This window comes from Sminthopsis crassicaudata, chromosome 5, assembly GCF_048593235.1.
Source record: "Sminthopsis crassicaudata isolate SCR6 chromosome 5, ASM4859323v1, whole genome shotgun sequence".
In the NCBI taxonomy this organism is placed as follows: domain Eukaryota; kingdom Metazoa; phylum Chordata; class Mammalia; order Dasyuromorphia; family Dasyuridae; genus Sminthopsis; species Sminthopsis crassicaudata.
This window is the reverse complement of record NC_133621.1, coordinates 230,521,268-230,539,846: the sequence shown is the minus strand read 5'-3', so window position 1 is coordinate 230,539,846 and position 18,579 is coordinate 230,521,268. Positions and strand designations below refer to the sequence as shown.

Genomic DNA, 18,579 nt, shown 5'->3' with positions numbered 1-18,579 from the left:
GCCTATTAAAAGCCTGGTATATAAATGTGGGATTCCTATGGCTTTAGACTGAGAGCTAATCAGGACAGGGGCACAAGGGAGCAAAACTAGAGAACAAACTGGGCACTTTTTTGGGGGGGGGGCCTCAGGGCCTTTTGTCTTTTGGGTCCTTGGAAGGCAAGTCACACTCCTAAGGGAAATAAATTGCTAATAAAGTTTCCTTCCCCTAGTCCCCTTTCAGAAGGGAGGAAGAATTGTGAAAGCTAGCTCAGTGGGGCTTCTGTCTCAGTTGATAATTGTCTGCCCAACCTACCCAGCTCCCCAGTGCCATCTGCTGCCTACATTTATACATAATCAAAAAGTATTATGAGTCTCCTATGGGTGTAGTTTTTATTACAGTTGCAAAGGCCTCGTTTGCTGGGCCACAGGCTACAGAGGGAAAAAGAGGAAGCAGAAAAATAAATATAGTCTACAGGTCAACAAAATGATAAAAATGTCAGAACAATGTTATTTTCCCTGATTATTTGGAAAATCAGCTGAAGTAATTTATAATTAAGGATAAAAATAAAGGCCTATGCCTAAGAGACATGGAGAAAGAATCAGTATTTAGTGAGGCTTGAATGTTAATTTTCTTCCTTTCCCATTTAATGGGAAGGAGTCCAGAAGACTGAAAACTAATGGGAGATGTGAGGGAAGATGAAAAAACCTAGTTCATTCATGATTTGTAAGTTGGTGGAAAATCCAAATAGAGATGTTGAGTAGGGAACTATACTACTGTTTTTCTGGTCTGATTATGTCTGCATAATATATATAGTTTTTACTATAGAGGGAATAAAAGGTTAGGATGTTACAAGTGTGATCTACTTAGCTGTTTCTACCATCTTTATAATTTGAATAGAAATCCATTATTAGTTTCTTAGGAGGTCAATGTGGAAATGATATAAATGTTGTTCCCCTGCCTTTAAAAAAAATTTTTTTAGGTTATATATTTTTAAAATTAGAGCTTTTTATTTACAAAATGTATGCATGGGTAATTTTTTTTAAACATTGACCCTTGCAAAACCTTTTGTTCCAAATTCTCCTCTCCTTCCCCCTTCCCCCTTCCCCCAGATGGCAGGTAGTCCAATACATGTTGAATATGTTAAAATACATGTTAAAAACAATATGTGTATACATATTTATACAGTTATCTTGCTGCACAAGAAAAATCAGATCAAGAAGGAAGAAAAACAAAGAAAAAAAAAACCCACAGTGCAAGCGAATAACAGAGTGAGAATGCTATGTTGTGTTCCACACTGTTCCCATGGTTCTTTCTCTGGGTGTAGATGGCTCTCTTCATCACTGAACAAGTAGAACTTGTTTGAATCATCTCATTCTTGAAGAGCGCCACTTCCATCAGAACTGATCATCATATAGTCTTCTTGTTGCCAGCTATAATGATCTCCTGCTCCTGCTCATTTCACTCAGCATCAGTTGATGTAAGTCTCTCCAAGCCTCTCTGAAATCATCCTGCTGGTTGTTTCTTACAGAACAATAATATTCCATAACCTTCATATACCATAATTTACCCAACCATTCTCCAATTGATGGGCATCCATTCAACTTCCAGTTTCTAACCACTACAAAGGGAGCTGCCACAAACATTTTGGCACATACAGGTCCCTTTCCCCTCTTTAGCATTTCTTTGGGATATAAGCCCAGTAGTAGCACTGCTGGGTCAAAGGGTATGCACATTTTGATAACTTTTTGAGCATATGTATATTCTTAATTTTAAAAAAAAAAACACATTTTTCCATATGAGTCATGTTGGCATAGAAAAATCATAATAAAAAGGGAAAACAAGAAGAGGAAAAAAAAAAAAAACGGTGAAAATAGTATTTTATTTATTTATTTATTTTTGGTTCTTCTTTCTAGAGCTCCCATGCTAGGGGGATTAAAATATACCATCCTAGTGGAGAAGTGATGAAGTGGGACTCCCGAGGATGGTGGAAAAATGGAGTCCATTTATTTCAAGGGCTTTCCCCTTTTTATAATGTAACAAAAACAACTCACTATTATACGTAGTGTTCCTCCTGGTATCACTCTGATTCAATCACAACACAGGTTGTCACTGCCCCCTGACTTCTCAGGAAGGCCGAGAGCCCTTAGGGGAGATGGGGAGCCGAACCAGACATTGTTAGCAGGTTCCCTCTGGGCTGAAGGGTTTTATACCTTACCTGGAGTTCCCCACTGACTGTGACCCTCTACATGCTTTGATCTGCATTCACTCTTCATAGTTATTTCTCTGGATGTGAGTGGCACTTTACATTTAAAGTTTACTGTAACTGACTTGGATCACTGAATTGCTGAGAAGAGTTAATTAAATCTATTCTAGTTGATCATCACATAATTTTGCTGTTTCTATGTACAATTCCCCCTCCCCTCTCATTTTCTTGATTCTGCTTGCTTCACTTAGCATCAGTTCATGTAAGTTTCATGTAAGTCTTTCCAGGCTTTTCTGAAATCAGCCTGCTCCTTGTTTCTTATTGAACATTAATATTCCATTGTTTTCACATACCATAACTTATTTAGCCATTCCCCATTTGATGGGCATTCACTTATTTTCCAATTTGCCACTACAAAAAGCGCTGCTACAAACACTTTTTGCATTTGTGGGTCCTTTTCCCTCTTTTATGATGTCTTTGAGATAAGAGACCCAGTAATGGCATTATTGGATCAAAAGGCATGCACAATTTTGTAGTTCTTTGGCCTTTTCTTGCTCTCCAGAATGATTAGATCAGTTTTTTCTTTTCTTTTCTTTTTTGATTATAATAGCTTTTTATTTTTTCAAAATGCATGCAAAGATAGTTTTTAACATCCACACTGGCAAAACCTTGTGTTCCAAATTTTTCTCCATTCCTTCCAAGTAATCCAATATAGGTTACATATGTGCAGTTCTTCTGAACATATTTTCACATATATATGCTGCACAAGGAAAATCAGATCAAAAGGGGGAAAAAATGAGAAAGAAACAACAACAACAAAGGTGAAAATACAGTGTTGTGATCCACATTCAGTACCTATACTCCTCTCTTTGGATGCAGATGGTTCTCTCCATCACAAGTCTTTTGGAATTGCCTTGAATCCCCTCTTTGTCAAAGAGTAGCCTTAATTTGTCAAGTTATCTGTGGCAAGTATTTTTTCAGGCATGGGGGTTGAATCTGTGGTTACTTTCCCTGTAGATTCTCTTGACAAAATCTGCTTGGTTAGGCTGGAACAATAAGTAGTAGGGGAAGGGAAGGAACAAAAATTTAGTGCCTGCCACATTGTGGTTAATACTTTCACAAATATTGTCTTATTTGCTCCTCAAAAATACCCTTCAAGGTAGGTGCTATTGATATCCTTTTTACAGTTGAAGAAACGGAGGCAAACAGCCGTGAAGTGATTTACTAGTTACTAGTAAATGTCTGAGGCAGAATTTGAACTCAGGTCTCCTGACCTCAGGCTACTGTGCATTCATTGAACTACATAACTGCTTCAAAGTCGTATTAATTTGTCCTTCAGTGGTACCTGGAGTACTCTTCCCATACTTTCTGTTGCTCATTCACCTTCATTTTGGGTTTAAAAAGTAGCAAAGATGGAAGGTGTGTGGGTGGATCAAAATTCTTTGAGAAATCAACTCATATGACTACATCATTGAGAGATTTTATAGATTAATTCTATGATTTATTCCACATAAATGTAAATTAGGATTGAATCTAGCATTAGAGCTTCCCAATTTTGATAAAAAATCTGCTAAGTGCCAAAATAACTGTCTCACTATCTGGTGAAATACTTGATCTCCAAAATAGTTTATGTATTTTTATTCATAGGCAATGCTTCAGATACTTTACAAGAAGCTGAAATACATTATATTCCCCGGAGCACTTGTAATAAAAGGGAAAGTTATGGAGGACGAGTTGTTGAGACTTCATTTTGTGCAGGTGAAGAAGATGGAATTGTTGATACTTGCCTGGTAAGGCTCTTGAAACTATAATTTAATGCTGTACTTACTGTGCAACCCTTGTATTAGACATAAAAGACCCTTTGGGCAACTTCTTCCTTCTCTGGCTTATTGCCTTCGTTAGAGTAGAATCTGTGAGGATAAATACTGGTTCCCTTTGCAAGCAGTCAAGACTTTTATAAGGCTTAAAATAAAATTGTTTTGTTTTAAAATTAAGAAATACATAATTAAAACTGCTGTCTCCAAAGTTACTGATGTTTTCTTAATTACCAAATCTTATGACCCTTTATTAATTCTCATCCTTGACCTCTATAGAATTTAACACTATTAACCACCCTCCCTTGCTGGATTTCTCCTGTCTGGGCTTTTGTGGCACTCCTCTTTTACCAAAATCTGACTTCCTCTTGTCAGCTTCCTTTGTTGGATCATCACTCATGTCATATCCTGAACTGTGACTGGATCTTAAGGCCCAATATGGGCAATCTGCTTTTCTTTCACTATTACTCTCACTTGGTGATCTCATCCACTCCCATCAATGTATTTTATCATCTCATCATTATGTATATAATTCCCAGATCTTTCTGTCTAAACTTTCTCCTAAATTCCAGTCCTTCATAAATCAAATTTGTATATCCAGTCCAAGTCTCTGCTAAACTTAAGTAGTGCATTTCCAACTGCTGATTAAAGATGCCACACTAGATATTTTGTAAGCACTTCAAACTCAGCAGGCCCCAAACTGAACTCTCATCCTTTTCCCCAAACCCTCAAAGCCATGATTTAGAATTGCATAGAACTATAAACTGAATTGTCTAGCCAAATTCTCTCATTTTACAGATGACAAAAGAAAGGCCTAGAGAGGTTAAGTGACAGAGCCAAGATTTGGATCTAGGTCTTCTGACACTTGATCCAGTGCTGTCTGCCACTGTACCACTGTGTCTCTTCAAAATTCAATTCATTGCCAAACCTTCCTTCTATTTCTACAGTGCTTTTATTTCTCCCTTTCACTCTATTCATGTAGCCATCACTTTAGGCTCGTACCACTTGAACTGTGGCAATAGCCTCCTAGTTTGTCTCACTGCCTTAGGTCTTCTCCTTCTTCAGTCTATTTGTATACCACTGCCTTAATATAGACTTTTTTTCCCATTAATGTACATGTTAATAAAAATAATTTTCAAAATAAAACAAAAAATCTCATTTTTATCATATTTTGAGTACATTTTAATAGCTTTTTTCCCCTTAGTTAAAATGTGTCCTTCCCTCCCACCTTCCTTCTTCAAGCCTTCATGTCAGTGCCAGGTAACTCAACTAGCAAAAACAAAGCAGAGGGAGATGCAATATGCGCAGCTTGGGTAATATCCATTTTTTGGAAGTTATTCATAAAAAATGTTAAGGACCACGCCTAAGTGTAGAGATACAAGTCGATTCTCCGACAGCCCCCACAGCTGTGAAACATGACGCACTTGAAGGAACTGCAGATCAGCCTTTATTGGCGCAGATATTGCTTGTGAATTGGGAATGACATGGTTTGAAGGCAAGAGGGAAAAGGAGAGATGTCAGAGAATGCAACTGCCTCTCAGTCTCCTTGTATTGTTATCATCTTCTCACATAAAGGGATCTATTCTACTGGTCAGAAATAGATCCCCATGATTTCAGAAAGGCCTGGAGAGACTTACATGAACTGATGCTGAGTGAAATGAGCAGGACCAGGAGATCATTATATACTTCAACAACAATACTGTATGAGGATGTATTCTGATGGACGTGGCCCTCTCCAACAACGAGATGAGCCAAATCAGTTCCGATAGAGCAGTAATGAACTGAATCAGCTACACCCAGCGAAAGAACTCTGGGAGATGACTATGAACCACTACATAGAATTCCCAGTCCCTCTAATTTTGTCTGCCTGCATTTTTTATTTCCTTCACAGGCTAATTGTACACTATTTCAAAGTCCGATTCTTTTTGTACAGCAAAATAATTGTATGGACATGTATACATATATTGTATTTAACTTATACTTTAACATCTTTAACATGTGTTGGTCAACCTGCCATCTGGGGGAAAAGGTCAGGGGAAGGATGGGAAAAGTTGGAACAAAAGGTTTTTCAATTGTCAATGCTGAAAAACTATCCATGCATATATCTTGTAAATAAAAAGCTATTATAATAATAATTTTAAAAATAAGTAGATCCCCAGCAGCCACTAGCAGGCTGTGCCCATAATAAAAGAAGAAACACTTTTTAATGAGGAGGAAGCTGGAGTTGCCATCTTTCTGTCAGTCAGGAGTGGACAAGGACTGTTGGATGTTCTGCTTTTGCTGCTGGAAAAGTACACATTTTTATCTGGTTTCATGTTGAGATTTCATACCTGAGTTTTGAGTGTCCAAAAGAAAACTGTCCATTTAAAAAGTTTCTCTATCTTATTTTATTCTTGACCCAGGAGATCATTAGATTCTTTGCTTTTCCTCTATCTCCATGGAAGGGGATAGAAGGATTTCCTGTCCCCAGAACAGCATGTAGAGGTGGGTTTGTTAATGACCGAGGATAGAGTGGATAGAGGGTTCTTTATCCACAGAAAGAAAGACAGATCTTCCAAAGAAGAGATTGGGGTAAAAGAAAGTCCCTTAGAATTCCCTTCCTGCTATTTTGGAGAACCATTCCCTGCTTTATATCCTTATCTTGCTTCAAACTAATACCTTTGGTCCCATCTCTGGGAGCCTCAGTGGGCTGGGACTGAAAGGGCCAAGACAGCAAGAACTAGCCTAGATGTTTGTTTCACCTATCACAAGGTTAGAGAAAAAGCCTCTCTCAGTTGATGGTTATCCCAAAGAATATTCAGCTGCCAAGTAACATGCCTTAAATTACTTCAGGACTATAGGAGTACTTTCTTTGGGAGGAAAGAAGCCTGACAGACAGCACTAAATGAGGTAAAGAAAAACTAAGATGGAAAGCTAGAAAACAATATAAAGGATAAAAACAGCCCCTGGAAGAGTGACTGAAGGTGGGATAACAAAGTCCAGAATTTCCCCAAGGACTGAGTTATAGCTCTCAAAAATTTTGTCTGTAACAAATCATTATAGAGGCTCAGAGAGGGGAACTGACTTGCCTATGGTAAAATCACTAGCTTTGACAGCTCTAGAAATGACTTGTATTTTTATAAATTTCACTCAGCTTTCTCTATATTTGAGAAATGAAGCGTTTATCACAGAAACTTGCCATAAAAGTATTCCTTATTAACACTTAGGTCTGACTCAGATACCCAAATCCCCACACTAGGAGGGGGAGGCAAAAATTCCTGTGACTGGGGCAGAGGCTACCTTCTAACCCTGATAGGTCTAGGACTCTGCTTGCTGTTTCAACAGAGCTACCCCGTAGGTATTTCCATTTTAGTCAGGACAAACTTTGTCCTGGTATCTTCTCCAATTGCCCTAGGAAAGTCACTGTTCTGCCCCAATTCTTGTTTATTTTTACTGTTCTATGTTTGCCCTGTGGTTCTGTTTTGTCTTGTTTTTATGGTGGAGATATAAAGAGCTTGGAATTCTCTGAGCTACTCAGACATCTTCCCAGAATCCTCTCTGTATGGTTCTTTTGTTTATTCTTATCACTTATCTCTTCTATTTCTGTTTTTGTCTTTTATCATGACTATCATCAAACTTTCCCTTAGTATCTCTAATTTTTTTTGAAGAGATATCCTGTTTTTCCCATTCTGTTGTTTTCTTCCATCTCTTTGCATTGCTTATTCAAAAAAAATTTTTATCTTCCTGAAATTTTCTGAATTCTGCATTTAGTTATCTTTCCCTTTCTCCTTTCCTTTTTGATTTCCTTCTTTCCTCAGCTATTTGTAATCTTATCAGCCAGCCATTTTGTTTTAATGTAGAAGTTGTTAAATCTTGTGTTATCCTGACTGTGGCTACATGTTGTTTGAATTGTTTCTTTCTGGCTGCTTGCAATAATTTCCTCCTTGACCTGGATGGTCTAGATTGGTCACAATATTCCTAAGGGTTTTACTTTTGGGATCTCTTTCAGGATCAGTAAATTCTTTAAATTTCTTGAAATTTGATATCTAGATGTCTTTTCTTGATCATGGCTTTCTAGTAGTCCACCAGTTTATTAAATTATCTCTCCTTGATCTATTTTCCAGGTCAGTTGTTTTTCCAGTGAAATATTTCACATTTTCTTTTCTTTTTTTCATTCTTTTGATTTTATTTGATTAATTCTTGTGATTTCTTATCACAGAGTCATTAACTTCCACTTGCCCAATTTTAATTTTTAAGAAATTATTTTTTTCATTGAGCTTCTTTTTCATTTGGCCACTTCTCTTTTTAAGGAGTTCTTCTCTTTGATGGATTTTTTTTCAATGTTTCTTTTGCCATTTGGGACATTCTCTTTTTTGAGGTGTTATTTTCTTTAGTATTTTTAATGTGTCTCCTTTACCAAGCTGTTGACTTTTTTTTTCATGATTTTCTTGTATCACTCTCATTTCTTTTCTTAATTTTTACTCTACCTCTCTTATTTGATTTTTCAAATACCTTTTTTATAGAGGCATTGCCTGTGCTGGACTGTACTCCACTTTTACTGTGGTATAACAGATCCTTCCTGCCTAACGTCTAGATTGTCTAGGCTGAAAGATTATTTCATCCCATTTTTTAATGGGTTCTGCTGTTCCAGAATTCACTTTTAGGTGTTATTTTAAAGTGGTTTAGAGGAGAATTTGGGGGAGCTCAGATGAGTCCCCTGCATGTTCTCTGTAATCTTAAAAAATTCTTTCTTTTCATTCTTTGCATTTTTTAAAATTTAGTATCATTGTTCTTCAGTGCTCCTACTATTCTGTCTCCTTATCTCTCATCCACTACCCAGCACTCATCAAGAAAACAAAAACAAAAGCCAGTTCTTGTAACAAATCCACATGTTTCCTATATCTGAAAATAAAAGTTGTAATTTTTCTCCTTTAGTTAATTTCCTCTGTGCTAGGAAATATTATCAATCTTCCTAAATGAATTACATAATTATTTAAAAGAGTAACAGACTTAAGTAACCATATAAGAAAACCCCAATAGTTGAAGATTGCCTATTGCCCAGACTTTGTTATGTAGTTGAATATATGGTCTACAGAACTTTTCTTGAGAAAGTCCTTTTTGGGCCTATGGATAGCTAAGAGGAGAGGAATAGGCTGGCTAGTCCCTGCACAAATTACACAATTCTTTTAATGAAACAGTGACTCATCTTTACTGATATTAAAAAGATGGTTTGGTTGTCTGATTAACAAGAAAAGTCTCATAAAGGGAATAGAGAGAGTTTTATTTATTTATTTTTATTAATTTTATAATTATAAAATTTTTTGACACTACATATACATGAGTAGTTTTTTATAACATTATCCCTTGTATTTATTTTTCCAAATTTTCCTCTCCCTCCCTCTAGATGACAGGCAATCCATACATATTAAATGTGTTACAGTATAACCTAGATACAATATATGTGTGTAAATCCAATTTTCTTGTTGCACATTAAGTATTGGATTCTGAAGGTATAAATAACCTAGGTAGAAAGACAGTAGTGCTAACAGTTTACATTCAATTCCCAGTATTTTTTCTCTGGGTGTAGCTGATTCTGTCCATCATTGATCAACTGGAAGTGAGTTGGATCTTCTCTATATTGAAGATATCCACTTCCATCAGAATACATCTTCATACAGTATTGTTGTTGAAGTGTATAGTGATCTTCTGGTTCTTCTCATTTCACTCAGCATCTGTTCATGTAAGTCTCTCCAAACTTCAATACAGAGAGTTTTAACAGTCTGCAAAAGTTTTCAAATAAGAAATTATGCAGGAAGAGTGATGTGAAAGGTGTAACTAGAGATAGCTCATATGCTTCATTGGAATCTACATCATTTCAAGAGAATGTGTGGAAGGCTTTTGATCCTTGGGTTAACCTTTTGTAGCTAATTTATGAGAGGCCATGGGTAAGAGCCACATAGGATGGAAAAACAGACGGGCTGTGATCTGCATCATTGGAGGGAGATTAAAGCTCCTCTAGAATATTGAAGTATTGTTTCATGATCTCTGGTGTCTTTGAGCATTATGTATTCTTCCTGAGACATATGATAGTTATTCCTGTTTTGAGGGATTTAACTGAATTCCTAATAAATCTTATAAATATACTTCTAAACTCTACAGAGTTTATAAAATTATTGGGTATTGTTTTCTAATCCATTTCCTTGGTTTTAGAAGTTTATTGGAGTTTTTCCTATTTACATTTTCAGTTATGATTGTAAAGTTTGTTTATTCTTCCATGAAATCCTCTTGAAATCTTTCTTTCCTTTCTTCCTTACTTTCCCTCTTCCTCATATCTATGACTTGCATTGCTTCCAATGGTTTGATCCCAGAGTCTTCTCTTCTCTTTTCCCTTCTGTCCCAGATTCAAATAACTGAATTTCCTCCTCCTCCTCCTCCTCCTCCTCCTCCTTCTTCCTCTCTCTCTCTCTCTCTCTCTCTCTCTCTCTCTCTCTCTCTCTCTCTCTCTCTCTCTCTCTCTCTCTCGGTCTTTGCCTCTCTCTGTTTCTCTATCTTTGTCTCTCTCTGTCCCTCTCTCTCTATGTCTTGGATTCTCTTTGTGTCTGTCTTTCTTTTTTAGAAGAGTGACTCGGTAGAGTCACTTCTTTTAGAAGACTTCCTCGGTAAGTGGGACAGGGGAATCAGCTTTAGTAACTAGAGTTTATTTTCCTTGAGCCAGTCCTCTTTCTGACTCTCTCCTCTGACTCAGGCACCTTTCTTCTTTCTCCCTAATTCATAATAATAATTATGAAAATAATTCATTTTATTCTCTTTCTACTACTATAATTTTTTAAATCTCATTTTGCCTAATGTAAACAGTATGGTTTGTGTGATTTTCTCTTTGCTATATCCTTCTCTACTCTGCTTGAATGACCTTCCTCTGTGGTACCCAAATTAATTCTTAAATTCTTCCATATCTAATCTTCTTCTCCAGGATTATCTTTTTGGGTTTAAAGTGAGAGTAAAGTTTAAAATTTGGCTGATCACATTGGGGTAATTGAAATAGAATGGAGAGTTAGGATTCAAGAGTTGAGGAGGTTAATGAACTAAGACTACTTCACTATGCATTAGAAAAACAGCAATGTAAACATAGATTTCTGAGTGTGAAGGCAGACTTTGGAGTGGATAAGACTGACTCAGTTTCTCAACTTTTACATTTTCTTTTGCTTTGACATATCAGAAAAACTCCTTCTCATCTAACACATTTCATTGCCTGAAAACAGACAAAACTACAGAGTAACTGAGATTGATAATCCATACCATTTTCTATAGTTGTAGTTAACATTTGTTCAGAGATATTTCATCTGTTTCTCTGTTAATAATTTAATATCAATATTTTCCATTGTTTTGATCTGGATTTTACTGCCCTTTAGTGTCATTCTCGTGTACATGACTAGAATGCATTACTTTTTTGTCACCACTTTCTTTTTTCCCGATAATATTGTATTTTTCCAAATACATATAAAGATAGTTTTCAAAATTCATTTTTATAAAAATTTGCGTTCCAAATTTTCCTCCCACCTTCCCTTACCTTTTCCTTTCCCAAAACAGCAATCTGATATAAATATGTGCAATTCTTTTTTTATATATAGCTTTTTATTTACAAGATATATGCATGGATAATTTTTTAGCATTGACAATTGCAAAACCTTTTGTTCCAATTTTTCCCCTCCTTCTCCCCCTCCTGGCAGCTTGACCAATACATGTTAAATATATTAAAGTATAAGTTAAATACAATATATGTATCCATGTCCATACAGTTATTTTGCTGTACAAAAAGAATCGGACTTTGAAATATTGTACAATTAGACTGTGAAGGAAATAAAAAATGCAGGCGGACAAAAATAGAGAGATTGGGAATTCTATGTATTCTATGGTATGACTATGGTTCATAGTCATCTCCCAGAGTTCTTTCCCTGGGTGTAGTTGGTTCAGTTCATTACTGTTCTATTGGAACTGATTTGGTTCACCTCATTGTTGGAGAGGGCCACATCCATCAGAATTGATCATCATACAGTATTGTTGTTGAAGTATATAATGATCTCCTGGTCCTGCTCATTTCACTCAGCATCAATTCATATAAGTCTCTCCAGGCCTTTCTGAAATCATCCTGTTGGTCACTTCTTACAGAACAATAATATTCCATAATATTTATATACCACAATTTATTCAGCCAATCTCTAATTGATGGGCATCCACTCAGTTTCCAGTTTCTGGCCACCACAAAGAGGGCTGCCACAAACATCCTTAATATGTGCAATTCTTTTAAACATTTTTCCATATTTGTCTCATATTGAGCAAGAAAAATCAGACCAAAAGGGGGGGGGGGAACACAATGAGAAAAACAAACAAAAATACTATGCTTTGATCCACAGTTAGTCTCCATAGTTCTCTCTCTGGATGTGATTGCTATTTTCCATCCCAGGTATATTGGAATTTCATGCCAAGTGACTGTATTGTTGAAAAGAGCAAAATCCATTACAGTTGGTCATCACATAATCTTGTTATCACTGTATATAATGCTCTCTTGGTTCTGCTCACTTCACTAATCATTAGTTCATATAGTTCTTTCCAGGCTTTTCTGAAATATTCCTTCTCCTCATTTCTTATAGAGCAATAATATTCTATTACCTTCATATAACATAACTTATTCAACCAATCCCCAACGGATTCCCAGTTTTTTGCTACTACAAAAAGAACTGTTACGTTTTTGCACATATAGGTCCTTTTTTGTTCCTTCACTTTCTTCAATGCACCAATTCATAACAAGCCTTGTTATGCTTCCCCAAATTCATTGGTCTTTATATCACAATAATATTAAGAATTTGAATTTCTTGAAAAAGAAAGGAGAGTAATTGGGAGGCAAGTAGATGACTGCAAGAAGAATACTGATTTTTAAAATACCTACAGATTGAGTGATCCTTTAAAGAAGAGAGGTTAAAAGTGATGTGTCAGAGGGAGACTCTAGAAGCAGAGTAAAAGTGGAATTCCAACAACTTTTTTTTCGATTTTATTTTCAGTTCCAAATTCTTTGTTTCCCCTGCCCCTCCCCCACTTAAGAAGAAAGCAAGAAATACAAAATAGATTACAAAACTTAAGTCATGCAAAATAAATTTCTGTATAAGGTATGTGCACCCTTCCATTTCCGAGAAAGAGAAAAAATATACTTCAATCTACATTGTGTCTATCAGGTCTCTAGCTGGAAGCTTTTTCCACCGTGAGTCCTTTGGAATTGTGGCAGGTCATTGTATTGATCACAATTACTAAATCTTTCACAGTTGATTAACTTTATAATAGTGCTGTTTCCTGTAGATTGTTCTCTTGGTTTTGTTCACTTCAATTTGCATGAGTTTAAATAAATCTTCTTGGGCTTTTCAGAAATCATCTCCTTCTTCATTTCTTACAGCACAGCACAGTACTCCATCTCATTCATGTTTAGCCATTAAGCATTTGATAGTACTTGCCCCAGATTTTTGATTCTTTGCTATCACATACTATAATGTTTTTGTACATAGTGGTATTTACTTTTTCTTGGATCTTCTTGGAGTGTAGTTATAGTAACAGTATGGTTTGGTCAAAGGATATACACAGTTTAATAACTTTTGGGGCTTAATTCCAAATTGCTTCCCAAAATGTTTGAACTGTGTCACAACTCCATTAACAATGCACTGTGCCTATTTTTATATATCTCTCCAATATTTGTCATTTTTCTGTAATCTTAGCCAATCTAATGGGTATAGGTGGTACCTCAGAATTATTTTAATTTTCATTTCTCTAACTGTTGGTGATTTAGAGACCATTTTCACATTACTATTGATAACTTTGACTTATTCCTCTGAAAAATATTTTTTTCATCTCCCTTAACCATTTATCAACTGAGGAATAACATATAATTGAGAAAAATAATTCCTAATAATTGCTTTAATTTCATCTTCATTGGTCATTTTTTAATTCTGGTAATTTGGTTCTCTTTCTTTCTCTTTTTCTTTTTAAATCAAATTGACCCAATAGTTTAGCTATTTTAAAGGAAAACGTAACAAAATTATAAAGATTTAGTGGGATTCAAGTGAAAATATATTAAAAGACATTCCTAACCTATCTCTTTGTGGAAGTGGGAAGTTCACAGGTGATACACATTGCACATGTTTGTGGACTCAATCAGTTGTGCTGACTTTTCTTTTTCTTTCTTCTAAAAAGTACTGTTTGTCATCTGGGTTGGATCTTGGAGAGGTGGAGTTGATATAAAATTTGCCCTAAGAACTGCTTTGGGGTCATTCCACAAGTTTTGGTATGTTTTTTCATTGTCATTTAATGAAATTATTGATTATTCTAGAATTTGTTCTTTGAACCATTTACAATTTAGGATTATGTTTTTTACTTAGCAATTTCTAATCTATGCTTCAAAATCCCTTTATTAAATGTAATTTTTGTTGCATTATAGTCAGAAAAGGATGCAATTAATGTTTCTGTTTTTTCTGTAGTTTGGAAAGTTTTTAATGCCTTAATACATCATTAGTTTTTGTGAAGATATCACACACACCTAGTGCTATTCAGAATTCTTCAGAAGTCTGTCATATCTAAATTTTCTAAAATTCTATTTATGGCCTTAACTTTTTTCTTATTCATTTTATGGTTAGATTTATCTAGATGCAAGAGGGGCAAATTGCGGTAACTTATTAGTATGCTTTAATTGTCTATTTCTTTCTATAATTCATTTAACTTTTCCTTCAGTCAATGAATATTAATTCATTGTTTATGGTACCTTTTAACAAAATGTATTTTTGTTGATTATCTTTTTAAAATTATGTCTGGTTTTGTCTTTAATTTGTCTGAGATCATAATTGCTACCCCTATCTTTTTTTTTTACTTCCACTAAAGCATAATAGATTCTCCTTCAATCCCTTATATTAGCTTTGTATGTCTTTCAGTTATAATTTCTAATTAGGTATTTACCTCTATCTTATTTTATACTTCTTCTTCTCGTTTTTATTTTATCCTTTTCTCTAGACTTTGTTTTGCTTCTGATCATTGACTCCTTTCATCTATCCTTCCTTTTATTAACCTCCACCACTTTTTATTGACCCATTTTCTTTGTACTACTCTTTTGAATAAGATGAATTTCTCTACTAATTTCCATATGTATATGTATATTCTATGAGATATTTTACATTTTCTTCAATTTTTTTAGGCTTTTGATTCTTTTATTGTGGAATTTTTTGTTTTTTCAATATGCATATATACATACACACACACACATATATATATATCTCACAGTCATTAATTTTCACTTGATCAACTCTAATTTGCAAGGAATTATTTTCTTGAATGAAGTTTTATAGTTCTTTTACCATTTAGTCCATTTTGATTTTTAAGAAGTTATTTTCTTCAGTATTTTTGTTCCTCTTTTTTGAAGATATTAAATCTCCTTTCATAGTTTTGTTGTATAGCACTCATTTCATTTCCAGATTTTTCATGTACCATATTTGATTTAAAATTTTTTTCTCTTTTAAAAACCCTTCTAGAAATTCTTGTTGGGCTTGTATTCAAATTTAAGTTTTCTTTGAGGCATCACTTATAGATGTTTTAAATTATTGTCTTATTCTTTGTTTGTGTCTTTCCTGTCACCAGTTGCTTTTTATGGTCACGTTCTTTTTTTTAGCTTGCTCATTTTCCCAGCCTGTTTCTTGACTTTTTATTTTATGTTAGACTTCATTTCTGCTCACTGGGGAGAAGAGGAGGTTAGGGAATGACTGGTCTGAGCCCCTTTCTTCCTTCTGCTGGACTCACAGTTCAGTCTGGAGGGCCTGCAAGATTTGTGTGTTTCCTGCATAGTGTGATCTGCGGCTTGTTCACCATCCTCTCATTTTTCACTCTGCAAATTTCTTGATTTGGTTTTGCTCTATTGGCTTGTATGTGGTTGAGTTTTTATAGACTACAACTGAACTCAGTCACGGTTAACCCACAGGATGATTCTGCTGGTTCAGAGTGATTGAACAATGGTGTGAGGTTAAAGGTTGGAAACAAGCCTCACTTTTGCTCTTAGATCACAGCTATGTTTCAGCAACTCCTTCCATACACAGGTAGGATCCTTGACCCTCACAATGGTGACCACCCTTCTCCACCTTGATGCTGGGCAACAGGGGACAGAGCTGCCAAATAGCACCCATCCCCCCTCCTGATGCTAACACCGGTGTTTCCTGGCATTTCTTTCTTGCTGGGTGTCTGATCCCTTTATCTTGGGTGCTGGGTTCCAATACTGCTTCCATTGCTGCAGCCCACTGCTGGTTCCAAATGCTGCTGCTTCATTGCACTCCTGGTGAGTCCCCAACCCAGTTTCTGCAGACCTCCTTTTCTATCTTTCAGAGCTGCTCTGTGCTGGAATACTGCACCTCAGAATTCAGTTTGGCATGTGTTCCAAGTTGTGGAGAGCATTGTGAGGCAGGTTGAGAATGCTCATCATTCTGCCAAATTGGCTTTACCTCCAGCTAGAGGGCTGTAACTCTAAAAAGATGTACTGGAACCTTGTAGTTAAGTATCTATTCAGTGTGAGATAATGCTTCTCTCTGGTGATGTAATGGTTGCACTTGCTCAGTGTGGTGTAGTGATGTAATTGTACTGAAGTATTTAAGGGCTGGGAATGCTCTCTCAGCCACAGACACAAGAGAAAACGCCAGGTTCCAGACTCTTTGACCAGCCACATGATAGCTCTCCTGCCTCCTAAAACCAAGGACTCAGGCTAATCCTGAGGCCCTCCAGGGAGCTGGTCCAACATTACACCTCCCCCCAACCATTCTTCTTGGCTTAGTAAGGCAGAGGCTTTGAGAGAAGAAGCAAATAATACTAAAGAGAATTATTAATAACAACAGCTAGTATTTATATAATACTATATGATTTGCAAAGCACTTTACAAATCACTCATTTGATCCTCACAGAACATCTACCAGTGAGGTAGATCCTATTTTTGTCCCCATTTTATAGATGAGAAAACTAAAGTAAACACAGGTTAAAAGCTAGAAAGGATCTCGATTTGAACCTGGATCTTCTGACTCCATGTTTAGACCTCTATATATTGTTCAATTTAGCTGCTTCTACCTTCAAAGAATTTACATTCTATGTAAGGTGGGAAGGTGGAATGGGGCAAATATGTAAACAGATAAGTAAGTACAAGATAATTTAAGGAGAAGAAAAAACTAACAAGGAGGGGAGTTAGGGAAGTTGCTTGTAGAAGGTGATGTCTGAGTTAAACCTTGAAGGAAGCTAAGAAGTCTAAAGACAAATCCTTGAACAACAAACCTACTGGAACTGGAGGAACTCCAACATTGGGAGATTCTGACTTCTAAAGAGAGATGCCAGACTTCTTCTTTGATCCTCTGGCTCCATAGGAGAACCTAGGGATTCTCCTAAATAAAATCCGAATTTGATTTATACCTAGGGTTTCCTCAAAAGGAATTAATGAGTCCCTTTAGAAAGCTACTAATTATACTAATTGACTAAATTACTCATTGACAAATACTTAAAACATGCTACAAAAACCATCACTCCTATTATGCTATAGAGAGGTTGACACTTAAACAATCAAAACATGAAAGATTTTGTGATACTCCTGAATAGGCATTTCATCTTCACTCTGGCTTTGTCCTATCTGAAGAATTTCACTTTAAGGTCCTCATCTTCTCATGAGCCATTACATGTGTGGCTCATTCTACTTTTGGTGGTCATCTCTTCTGCCAGTCACCTCCATGAGGCTGGAAAGATCTATCTCAGGCATTGCTTAGTCATGTATGTCCAGAGAGAGAAACTCAAAGCAGAGGAGGTAGTTAGGATTTTGAGAATCAGGCTTACCTAGTAGATCACTTGCTTAAACTCTCTCACAAAGTACCCTAGAACTGTGATCTAGAAATATTAGGAATAGGAAATAAGAAATATACACAACACAAAAACAAGGATCAGGAGTAGAACTTGTTAGAAAAAAAAAGTGGGGCTGCTAATTATTAATCCCAAAGTCAAACTTTAAAAATTCAATCAAGAGAGAAATCTATATTATATCTCAGCCATATTAATATTGTTTTAGATGCATGTCTCCATATGTGTTTTTCACCTATCTCATTTGGGGTTTTCCACAATATTTCTCTCACCATGCAACTTGACGATCATCTCTTAAATATCTATTATGTCCAATCTACCATAAAAAACTAGGTTATGAGGGATGTTTGGGTCTTTGCTCAAGGATAGGAAAGTTAGAGTTACTAATAGTATATAAACTTGCTTGTTCCATTGTTTCTTCACTCCCTTATTGGTGATGATGATTATATTATCTTGGGCATGTTTCCTCTCCTTTAAGCAGCTTAAACCTCATGCTATCTTAGCCTCCCAGTTGCTTCCCAAGTAAGCTTACTCTTCTTCTGTCACTGATAGTGACCCAAATTACAGTTTCTTCTTCTATAAACTTAAATGGGTAAAAATGATTTTTTTCTTTCATTTTTTGGGAGATGGTGATGAGGCAATTGAAATTAGGTAACTTGCCCCTGGTCACATAGCAAAGAAGTATTGAGGCTGTTGTAATGAGT

At 35.9% G+C, this 18,579-nt stretch overlaps 1 protein-coding gene across 1 annotated transcript in view; it reads left to right on the top strand.

The window, feature by feature from the left end:
• The window catches only part of LOC141544349 (transmembrane protease serine 12-like), a 46,608-nt gene that overhangs the window by 26,935 nt on the left and 1,094 nt on the right, over positions 1-18,579 (top strand). The window contains exon 4 of the mRNA XM_074270398.1: positions 3,831-3,973. Coding sequence (XP_074126499.1) covers positions 3,831-3,973 — 143 coding nt within the window. The remainder of the gene's footprint in view (positions 1-3,830; positions 3,974-18,579) is intronic.